Source organism: Mastigoproctus giganteus, chromosome 4 (assembly GCF_048544385.1).
Source record: "Mastigoproctus giganteus isolate SK-2022 chromosome 4, ASM4854438v1, whole genome shotgun sequence".
NCBI lineage: Eukaryota > Metazoa > Arthropoda > Arachnida > Uropygi > Thelyphonidae > Mastigoproctus > Mastigoproctus giganteus.
Genome location: NC_143578.1, coordinates 116,054,250 through 116,066,690, shown reverse-complemented (window position 1 = coordinate 116,066,690; position 12,441 = coordinate 116,054,250). Strand labels below are relative to the sequence as shown.

Below are 12,441 nucleotides of genomic sequence, written 5' to 3'. Positions count from 1 at the left end.
TAGAAAATTATTAGAAAAAGTAAATCAATCCAATAATAATACCATCAGAAATCGCAAAAAAAAAAATTATCGTCTTTTACCGACAATCTAGATGACTTCAACTGGGGCCAACCACCCAGACTGAGGGCAAAAAATGATAAGAGGTTCTCTGTTTCTGTGATGATCAATATATGCTAAGTAATTTAAATCTAAACCAAATGTAAACCAGTATAGGCCAAATATAAATCGAATGTAAATAAATAAAATTAAGAAAATTGAGAATTATTAGAATCAAATGTAAGAAATATAAGTAAAATATAAATGTAAGCATATATTAATCATCGTTGACCGAACAAAGAACTTAATTTAATGATTAAAATAAGATAAAATATATAATACATACCACATATTCGCCGTATCTAGGACATAATGCAATGGTCGTCAAAATAATATGTGGTGCCCCCTATGTGATGGATACGGTAAAAATAAATATAAATAAATAATTAAATTTAAGTTAACGCAAAGAGAAACATGCAGATAGTAAGAAGAAAAATAGGTCCCTGACGGTATTTCTTAGGTCCCTGATGGTATTATTATTGGATTGATTTACTTTTTTTAATAATTTTCTATTATCCTTAATATTTTAGACATTATGGGTGTATTGCATGATTGCTTGCAACTGCATTGACCCATAAATATTAGTTACAGTCGTTTTAACTTTCTTTTTTATCACTATTATATATATATATATATATATATATACATATATATATATATATACACACACACACACACATATTGAAACTGCAAATTTGGTTGTCTAAGCATCCACACTACCTGTCCGAATAAAATAAGCTCTTAAGAAACATAAGCAATCAATAGTGTTATCATTTAAACTGGATCTAATTTTGGTACATATTTAATTAACGACAGAAAATGTCCTTTTGGATTCTGTGTTGGTTGTTGCTATTGTACTGAGATAGTCGTCTACGACTATCTCAGTACTGAGATATTGTACTATTGTACTGAGATAGTCGTCTACGACTATCTCAGTACGATAGCAACAATCAGCACAGAGATAGTCGTAGACGAGTTGCAGTTTACTTATTCCCTCATCTTTAAAAAATCTTATTTTCTTTTTGACTTTTTATGGCACTATATCCATATTAATGAAAGAAAGGGAATGACGTTTAAGCTTGGTGAAGAAACCAAATCTAAGATGTGATGGTTATTTATTTATTTATTAATTAATTTTTATTTCCCTGTACCTTAGTATTGCCGTCACTGGCCATTGTTATGATTTTCATACAGCAGCTCCCCCTCAAGCACTAAGGCCCACGCAAACTACTTGACTGTGTTAAAAAATCAGAATTTGCAGGAGCTGAGGGATTTTCCCATAGTTTCTCATGAGCAAAGACACAAATATTATAAAACAAAAGTCATTTATCTTACAAAACTACTTACAAGTATACAGGGCATCTCAAAAATACACGGCATAACTTCAGGAATGAGTTCCTCATATGTAAACAATAAAAATATTTTATATCGACATAGTTCCGGAAATGCTTGGTTTCCGAGTTCTGAAGGTCTGTCTATGACACTTAACTGTTCATATCACCTTTTTCAGTGTGAAATCATCTAGTTATCAGTGATTCAACTGCTTGTGATTTACTTTTTGGTTTTCCTTGGTTGAGGTGCAGGTGTCTGTTGTACTGGGTGATTTGTTCCTGCAAAATATTAGGACAAAAATGTTGGATCGTTTAGAAAACAATTCGATTGATGAGGTGAGAGGTTTCTGTCTTATTAGCATTTCTGCTGACGGGCATCGGGCGGAAAGGTCAGAGAATGACCACGGCATATCCCCGGAGCAATATTTCCTTAGTTGCTAATGCTCCTAAAAACCAAATGACAAACAAAACTATGATGGGCATAGGCAATTTTCAGTTTTAATGCTCGTGAAATCATCTGGTAATCAGTCATTGCACGTGGTGTTAATTTTTGTTACAAATCATGTAATTATTTGTTTTTTAATATTCGGGCAGAAAAGCAGGGGATAAGGATTGGCCGTCCCTATCCCCCCGCCTAGTAATGTACGGGGGAGAAGAATCAGTGATTGCACGTGGTGTGAATTTTTTTTTTCTCGTTTTTTAAAAAATTTCCGCATTGCCTTTTCTTTTTCTTCATTTCAGCTCCGATTTTGTGGAGGAGAAGACAGGGGTTAGGGAGCAATAGCCCCCACAAAAAATTAAAACAAAAAAGCATGAGTTCACTCGCATCAGCAATCCTAGTTGTTAATGCTTGCAAAAAAGTCTAGTAATGTACAGGCAAGAAGAGTTGTTATTTGGTTTTTTTAGGAGCATTAGCAACTAAGGCCATATTGCTCCGGGATATGCGGTGGTCATTCCCTGACCTTTCTACATCTTCCGTATTTGGTGGTGACGGGCTCGAACCCCGGTCTAATCAAGAAGCGTGTGCTACACACTGCTGCTCCTTCCCACCTGGCTACGGAGGCGCCTACAGGCAAGAAGAGATCAGTGGTTGCATGTCATGTGAAATTTTGTTACTTTTTTTTTTTAAGAAATTGGCATCTCTTTCCTTTTCCTTTTCTTCATTTCAGCTTCGCTTTTGTGATGTCTCGTGACATATTGTGATCCCATATAACGTGCATTTTTGTTTTTCTTTTTAAAAAAAAAAGACCATTTCCTGTTTGTTCTATTTTTCTTTTTGATTTGCTGTTGTTGATCAACAATTAAAATTGTTGATTTGCAGTTTCATTTCTATCATGAAATTTCCTTTAAAATTACCGTTTTGCCTTTTTTTTTTCTTTTCAGCCAATCTCATTATTAATGCTAGTAAAATAGCATAGAAAAACGTGCATTTTTGTTTCTTTTTATGTTGATTTGCTGTTCCTTTTCTTTCATTAAATTTCACCTTAAATTACCTTTTCTTTTTCTTCTATTCAGATTTTCTCATTGTGAATGCTCATAAAATAGCATAGAAAAACAGGCATTTTTGTTTCTTTTTTAAATGCTGATTTGCCATTCCTTTTCTTTCGTGAAATTTCCTTTAAAATTACCTATTCCCCTTTTCTTGAATACATCTATTCGACATATTCAAATGCGCGTGACACTGTGATTCCTAAAAAAAACGTGCATTTTTGTTACTTGAATTTTTAAAATTGGATTTATCCTTTGTTTTCAGTGGCCATATTTGCTGCTGTGCCACGTGCCATCCGTGTGTCACTTGACATCCGCCGGTCGAGGAAAGGAGGGGGATGCAGTGAGTGGGTGGAGTCACAACCCATCAATCACTGCTTTCCCCCACCTCTCCTTGCTGCCATTTTGAAATGGGTATCCATTACTGAATCTCTACCTTAATTTTTAATTAATTATAACACTGATATTTCATATTACCTAAAAATAATATGACTATATTTTGTGATTATTTGTATACATTGCATATTGCAGTGTTACGTACTCACAGTAATTTTTTTTCTCTTATCTGTATTCTGGGAAAACTTCCTATATAAGAATTTGATTATGATATTAACACATATCCCATTGTACTTAAACTTAATGGGTATACACACCCATTCTGATCACAGTGCTCTGTGATTCTGATTATAAGTGCTTTTTTCCGACAGAAGGACCTCATGGCAGAAAGGTAAGTGTATATTGAAAAGCTATTAATAATATGGATGGAAAATCAGATTCAGAAGCAAGTAAAGCTCTAAAACAGTGTTTGCAGGCCGGCCGCTAGTTAGTACACTGGACCGAACCTATTGGTAACTCTGTAGGAGGCTTCCGGATTAGCTAGTGTATAATCTTGCTACCTCTTCTCTGCCAGATAGTGACTGGAGGGAGTCCGAGTAGTGTGTATGCGGTGAGCATTGTCGAGGCCACATTATGTCAAGGATCTGGGTATATTCTTACCACATATACGCCATAGCCAAAAATTTCATTACTTCATACAGCATGTCCCACTCAATTTTTCTTACTATTGAATACACCATGAATTGTCAAACTGATAGAGCAAGCTTATCTGCGAAAAGATCTAAACCTCCCAAGCACTTCCTAATTCATTTCACAAATATACGTGGTCTCAATTCTAATCTCAACGATGTCCATTTCCACTTGCAGTCTGCCAAACCCCATGTACTTTTTCTGACAGAATTTCAGTTATCAGTTTATTCAACTACTGTTCATCTCAGATGCCTAAATTATTCGCTGTATGATTCCTTTCTCCTCAAAGGTGGTACTTGTGCTTATGTCCGTTCTCATGTTCCCTGTCAGAGACTTGGCAATTTGGAATCTCCTCTCTTTGATCTTCTCTGGCTTAAAATCTCTCTACCTCATTGTGTCAAATTCATCTGTTGTCTCTACCGTTCTCCCAACTCCACTAATCACTTGGAGCTCTTTGACTTCCTCTCGTTGCAACTTGACTTTCTCCAGTGCAACTTTCCTAACAGTGAGGTAATTTTCCTTGGTGATTTTAATGTTCACAACTCCAGCTGGCTTCCGTTTTCTAGTCACACTGACCCAGCAGGTTGAGATGCTGAGGCTTTTGCAATTACTAATGACCTAGCACAGATTGTTCATTTAGCTACAAGAATACCGGACAATACTAATCATACAGGCAATATCCTTGATCTTTTTCTCACAAACAACCCTTCTAAGTACACGGTCGAAGTGAGAGGTCCTTTAAGCACTTCAGATCACAACTTGGTGATTGTTTCTTCTCCAATGGAACCTTTATCTCATGGCTATTCCCAACCTCATGTTGTTTGGCATTACAAGAATGCAAAATGGGATGACCTGCGAGACTTCTTTTCTTCTTTTCCATGGTCGGATTACTGTTTCAAAACTTCTGATGTCAACGTTTGCTCAGATCATGTCAGTGAAATTATTCTTGCAGGAACGGAATCCTTTATCCCACACTCCACTTTAAAATCTCGTCCTTTATCTAAACCTTGGTTTTCCAATAAATGTGCTAAGACACTGTTCAAGAGAAGAATGTTGCATATCGTAATTGGCATGTTTCTAATTCTTCAATTTCATTTTCTGCCTACCAAAGCTCGCAACAATTGTAAAGCAGTTATTAATCAGTCCAAATTAGAGTTTGAACAGGCTAAGAGTAGAAAACTTGCTTCTTGCGCTAATGGTAGCCGAGCATTCTGGTCTCTTGCCAAAGCTATTGGCTGCAACTTTTGGCCATCTCTGCTCCCACCTCTGTCCAAACCAGATGGTTCCGTTGTCACTTCAGCCAAGTATAAAGCTGACCTGCTAGCATCCCATTTTTCTTCCAGCTCATGTATTAATGATCTTTGCAAAACACCTCCCACCATTCCTAACACGCTCCATTCAATGCCTCCTGTGGTCTTCCGTCAAAAGGATATCAGAAGGATTTTGATGAATCTTGATGCTAAGAAAGCTCCAGGTCCTGATGGTATTTCTCCACTTGTTCTCAAAACCTGTGCTCCTGAACTTACTCCTATTCTTTGCTGCCTTTTTTCACTTTCTTATTCCAAAGGTGTTTTTCCTTCTGCTTGGAAATTTGCTCATATCCAGCCAGTTCCTAAAAAAGGTGAGAAATCCCTCCCATCCAATTATCGTCCCATTGCAATTACTTCTACTCTTTCTAAAGTAATGGAGAAATAAATTAACTGCCAACTCTTAAACTACCTAGAAACCTTCCGTCTGATCAACGATGGCCAGTATGGATTCCATCAGTGCCGATCCACTGGTGATATTCTGGCTTATGTTACCCATTTATGGACTAATTCAATGGAAAGGTTCGGTGAAACACAAGTAGTTGCTCTTAACATCTCAAAGGCTTTTGATCATGTTTGGCATAAAGGTCTTCTAAACAAGCTTCCATCTTATGGTGTGCCAACTGTTTCTGGTAATTGGTTATCCAGTTTTCTCTCTGATCACTCACTGAGGGTGATGGTAGATGGCTCTCTGTCTTCTAACTTCTCCACTAATGCCGGTGTCCCCTAAGGTTCAGTTCTTTCCCCCACTCTTTTCCTCTTGAATATTAATGACCTTCTTCCATTGACTGGAAATCCTATCCATAGTTTTGCCGATGATAGCACATTGCATTCCACTTTCCATTTTGAGAAACCTTGTCCTGCTCAATCAGTTTCAACTTCTTGAAAATCTGCTACCAATTCCTTAAATGCCGATCTTCAGGTAATTCTCCAGTGGGGCAAAGACAACTTAGTTGATTTCAACCTTTCTAAAACTCAGTCTAGTCTTATATCTCGCAAAAAGGATTCTTCTGCTCCTATGCTTATCTTTGGTGACACTCCGATTTCTAGGCAAAATGATATACAGTAATACCCCGACTTACGCTACCCCGACTTACGCGAACTCGGAGTTACGCGGTTCTTGATTTTTTCGTTTGGCAACGCTGCCGCCCACTATCTTCAAGGTCGTTTTCATATGTTATCGATATACGGTGGGACGGCGGAGAGTGAGAGCCAAAGATGAACAAAATTCAACTTTGCTGCTTTTATGTTTTTTATATCAGTGAAGGGGAAACACATTTCACCATAATAACGTAAAAACCAACACAATTCCAGCTATCGGTATGCAATTAGATCGAGTTTACTACCAGTTTATAACAGATTCCACTAGCAGAAACACAACTGGATTTTTATTGTTTTATGGTAGTAACCCCCTAGAAATGTGAGGTGTTAATAGTGTATCTCTGCCTTTATGGTGTTGTTTATTCACTTGCTACATGCGCGCAGCTTATGCGTATCAAGGGTGCCTCCTCGTTTTGTAATTGTGCTTTATTCCCTAAAAACGAGTAAAGGTGTGAAAAGGAAGCGTCCTGGTAACGACACTGCACACTCAGAGAGAAAAAGAAAAGCAATAAAATGTGTGTTCAATCTTGGTGGTCGGCACCTAACCCGATTTTTCCCATAGGGCCTGTTGTTTATTGCACGAGGGTTTATAGGAACACAATTAACACTATCGTTCTATACGAGGACTGACTGTATCGATGGCATATGAAAAACGACCCTCAGTGTTTCACTTGCTGTGATACGCATTGGACGTGTTTCGTGCGAACTCTACGTGCACAATTACATACGATTCTACGATCGACGAAAGTCTTAAAAAACTATGTCGTTCAAACGAAGTAAATCTGATTCTCCTGCACCTAGTAGGAAAAGGAAAACGATATCTTTGGAATGTAAACTTAACATTATCAAGGATTTTGATAGCAGAATGAAAATTTGTGAATTGGCAAAAAATTTTGAGCTACCGGAATCCACAGTAAGAACAATCATAAAAGATAAAGAAAGAATTCTCGAAGCGGTGAAAAATGCTCAATCCTTGAACTCAAGCATAATTCGTAAACGTCATGGTATTATTGCTGAGATGGAAACAATGCTGAAATTATGGTGTGATAATCAAGTAAAAGTGAAGAATTGTCCAGTCGATCAGAACACTGTGTGCTATCAAGCTAAGCTGATTTTTGAGAGGTTGAAAGAAGAAGCTGAGGAGGCAGACAAAGATGAAAACTTTGTAGCTAGTAACGGTTGGTTCAACCGATTTAAAACTCGCTGTAACTGGCACAGTATCGCGGAGAGTGGAGAGGCAGCAAGTGCCGATAAAGAAGCTGCGTCTTCTTTTCCTGAGACACTCAAGGCTATGATAGAAGAAGGTGGCTATAGCAGTGAAACCGTATTTAACGTGGATGAGACTGGCCTGTTCTGGAAGAAGATGCCTAAAAGAACTTTTATCGCGCGTGAAGAAAAAAGCTTTCCAGGCTTTAAGGTTTCCAAAGACCGATTGACAGTGATGCTTGGCGGGAATGCAGCTGGTGACTTCAAGTTAAAACCTCTCTTAATTTATCGCTCCGAAAACCCAAGAGTTTTAAAAAACATATCTAAAATTAGTTTACCAGTGATTTGGAAGTCAAATCATAAAGCTTGGGTGACAGCTTCCGTTTTTGAGGACTGGTTTGGTCATCACTTCATACCAGAAGTCGAACGTTATTGCAAATCTAAACAGATTCCATTTAAAGTGATGCTTCTTATTGACAATGCACCCGGTCACCCTCCTGCCACCCTAATTAATTTCGACCCACGTGTGAAAGTTGTGTTTTTGCCTCCAAACACAACCAGCTTGCTTCAACCGATGGACCAGGGAGTCATCAAAACATTCAAGGCCTACTACACGAGGCGTTCGTTTGCACGTCTGAATGAAGCTATGAGACAAAATAGTGATATGTCTGTTAAAGACTTTTGGAAAAAATTCAATGTTTTAGATGCCGTAAGAATCATTGGAGAATCTTGGAATGAAATTCACAAAAAAACATTGAATGGTGTCTGGAAGAAACTTTGTCCATTTTTTTTCAAAAACGAGACGAAAACAACGCCAGAAACCGATCATGTCGCTCATGTGATAGAAGAAGTTGTTAATCTTGCCAGGCAATTAGATTTGGAAGTCGATGGTGATGATGTCAACGAGCTGTTGGATTCACATAGTCAGGAGCTGACAATGAATGAGCTCATAGAGATGCGTGAGCAAAACGTAACTGAATTCGACACTTCAGACCCAGTTCCACCAGAAAAGCACATGACAATTGCAAACTTGACAGAAGGTCTCAGCTCAATTGAAAAGGGCTTAAAAATTTTAGAAAACATAGACTCCAACGAAGAACGCGTTACAGTTACAAAGCAAGGAATAAAAAAAGTATTAGCTTGCTACGAAGAAATTCTGCGTGAAAAAAAGAAGGCGCTGTGTCGTCAGACGAATTTGTTAGATTTTATGAAGCCATCGACATCGAAATAACTTTTTTAAGTAAGTCATTTATTTTTTTAATATATATTTTGTATTAATATGTTTAAAGAACTGCAATTTTATTAATATTTTTCTTCTAAACTAGTGTTTTTGTTAGTCCTTGGTCCCAATTAAGCAAAATTTATATGTATTTATATGCAAAGTTTTACCCCGACTTACGCGAATTCGACTTATGCGATTTTCGTCGGACCCACCTATCGCGTAACTTCGGGGTATTACTGTATCTCTTTTGGGGATTACCCTGACTTCAAATCTCTCTTGGCACAAGCACATTACAAATATTGCTTCCTCTGCATCTAAAAAACTTGGTTTTCTCTTTCGCTCTCAGCGTTACTTTTCTTCCAAACAGCTGCTCACTCTGTATAAATCGCAAATCCGTCCTGCCATGGAATATTGTTCCCACATCTGGGGTGGTGCCCCCAAAACCTCTCTCAGGCTTCTTGATTCCATTCAGATGAGGGCAGTTGGGTTAATTAATGATTCATCTCTAATAGAGTCTCTCCACTCGCTTTCTCATAGACGTACTGTTTCTGCTGCATGCCTCTTCTACAGATACTTCCATGGGCACTGTTCTTCTGAATTGGCTTCTATAATTCCCGCTCTCTCTTTCAAAACAGTCCGATCACGTGCCGCCACCAGCCAACATCCATTTACTGTCCAACTTCAAACCCACAGAACTAACTTTTCATCTTCCTCATTTATTCATTCAACTGCCGTTTTCTGGAACAACCTTCCTTCATACATATTTCCTGAAAATTACAATGTACAGAAGTTCAAGTCCAATATCAACAAATATCTTCTTTTGTCTTCTCAACCTCCAACCCAAGCACAGTACTAAGTACTATAGGTTCTAATACCTCTTGTGTTTGGGGTTCACATAAAAAAAAAATTAATAAATTTTTTTTTTTTTTTTTTTTTTCCGGGAGTTATTTAGTGAAATAACGACTTCGGGAGTTATTTAGTGAAAATTGGTCGTTTACTGCGTCTCATTAGTTTGTTTCGTTCTGAAAAAAAAAAATTACTGTATTATTTTTATGTATAATTATTTTAGTTGCTGCTTCGAAAAAATTGACGTATTGCTTTAATTTCGTTGTTTTTCAGCTTCGCCATACTGTTATGTCGCGTGACATTTGCCACGTGCAGTAGTCGAGTAGAAGAGGGGGCATCCAGTGAGTGGGCGGAGTTACGAACTGTACGTCACTGCTTTCCCCCTCTTCTCGACGTGATTTTCAAAGAGGCACCGTGTTCTGGATTTTACCCCTTTTTGCTTCAATCAAATTCAGCGCGCATAAGCATTTAGGGAAATTTCTGATTAAGTAGAACAGTTCCGCGGAACGCAACCTTTACGTAAGTCGGGGAGTGGTTGTATATAGACCGGCATATAGAGAGTGTTATGCATGCTCAGTCAAGTCGGAACTGCTCAGTAAGAATACCATTCACTAGAGTTGATGCTGGCGGTAACTTGCGAGCAGACAGTGACTGCAGGATTACCATTATTTTAAATTCTTTCTGAAAACAGATTAAAAGTATATAAAAATTTACTGAAACATCTTATTTTGCATTATTTTTAATTCAGCGAGCGATGCGCATGCTCAGTCAAAATTACAGGATCGGTGACAAGTCGGCACTGCTCCATCAGAATACGATTCGTGAAAGGTTGGAGATGGCGGTGACTTGGAAGCTCACCGTGACATACGAAGCTAAACTGGAGGATTACCCAATAAGTAACATCTAATTAACTGCTCCAAGTTTATAAGCTGACAAATAAATTTATAAGTTAACAAAAGCGAGAGGCTTTCTCTAAACTTAGAGTAAACACACAATAAATTATTTCGCATTACAAATGAATCTAAAATAACGTTCATTCAGCAAAACTTACATTTTCACATCACAGGACTTCTCATGGTTACAAAAAGGGCAATTAAACTGTGTATCAAGAGGCTCGATAGCTTTACGCTTTGGCGGTGGCTTCCTCTTACTTCTTCTTCTCCCCATTCGTCCTACACTAATTAAAAACACGAAATGATTTAGTTTTATACAACAGAAAACAGCAGGGAGGAAAAAATTCACTATATCAAAATTCTCGCCAAACACTTCGAAATTATTCGTCAATATTCACACTTTTCTAAACAGAGACACCACACGGATTAAAGCAGTAACAAAGAAAATACCAATTATTATTTTAATAATTTATACTAATAATAATTCTTATTATTGTAGAATTAGTGCAATTAATTTGCAAAAGAGATTATCAAACTTTAGCCATAATTATGAGAGCATCTTTGGATTCAGCTGTGGTCTCTATGGACTGCATATGTGTAAATTTTACCCGAGGGGTTCACATCTGGTGAGTATGGTCTTGGCAAACCCAGGGTCCTGAGCTGGATATCATCATTCTTCTCTTTCTTGGTGTTGCCTTTCTCTCTCTCTCTCTCTCTCTCTCTCTCTCTCTCTCTCTCACACACACACACAGGGGGTAACTCGGGAAATTTTTTTTTTTTTTTTTTGGCTGGTGCAGCATAAGCCTCAGGCTTCCTTGTACCATATAGCTAATAATAATAATAATAATAATAATAATAATAATAATGGTTCGATGATCCTACTCAGATAGAAAACAAACTGAATGAGTATTTCGCATCTACATTCACACATGAAGAGATATTAATGATTGAAAATGCCAGAAGGTTATCAAATTGCAGCAACATGCTTAATGATTTTGTAATAACTGAGAGCAAAGTGGAAGAGAAATTGTTGAAGTTAAACATAAGAAAGGCACCTGTGGTGGATGGAACGTATCCAGTTATATTAAAGGAGGCAGCAGGGGAAGTAAGAACAGCCTTAGCCATAACTGTGAGAGCATCCTTGGACTCAGAGTAGGTGTGCAAATGTATTCCCAATTCACAAAGGGGAATCGAAGGGTGACAAGAGTAATTACAGACCAGTTAGTTTAACTTCTATTCCGGATAAAATAATAGAGTTACTGGTTAAATATGCATTGCAGGATCATCTAGACAAGACTGTAGCAACAGTTCAGACACAGCATGGATCTGTTAATGGAAAATCTTGTCTGACAAATTTGATTGGATATTATCATGTGATTACAAAGCAAATGGATGCAAAAAATAATTTTGATATCATATACTTCGATTTCAGGAAAGCTTTTGACACTGTTGCGCATGGAAGACTAATGTACAAATTGGAGCAGAATGGTATTAAGGGTAAGCTGCTACAATGGATAAAAGGATGGTTGAGTGGGAAAAGATAGAGGGTGGTAATCAATGGGCGCTGCTCTTAGTGGACTAATGTTATTAGTGGAGTCCCACACAGTTTGGTGTTGGATCCACTGTTTTGTATATTTATCATTGATATTGATGAAGGTATTTTAGGCTTAGTGTCGAAGTTTGCAGATGATACAAAGGTTGGCAGGGTTGTAATGACAGTAATGGCAGTGTGCTACTGCAACAGGATCTAGAAAATTTGGGAAGATGGGCTGAGAAGTGGCAACTGAAGTTTAATATTGACAAATGCAAAGTAATCCATATGGGTAGAAGTAACCCCAGAGGAACGGACCAACTGTGTGGTACTACACTTAAGGTGGTAGAAAATGAAAAAGACCTGGGAGTAATTGTGCAGTCAGATATGAAGT

General features: G+C 37.7%; 1 protein-coding gene across 1 annotated transcript in view; it reads right to left on the bottom strand.

Moving 5' to 3' along the window:
* LOC150087010 (transcription elongation factor 1 homolog) overlaps nucleotides 1-10,904 on the bottom strand; it is a 58,215-nt gene extending 47,311 nt beyond the window's left edge. The window contains exon 1 of the mRNA XM_090371743.1: nucleotides 10,675-10,904. Within this exon, the coding sequence (XP_090227869.1) occupies nucleotides 10,675-10,790 (116 nt within the window). The 5' untranslated portion in view covers nucleotides 10,791-10,904. The remainder of the gene's footprint in view (nucleotides 1-10,674) is intronic.
* Between the last annotated feature and the right edge of the window lie 1,537 nt (nucleotides 10,905-12,441).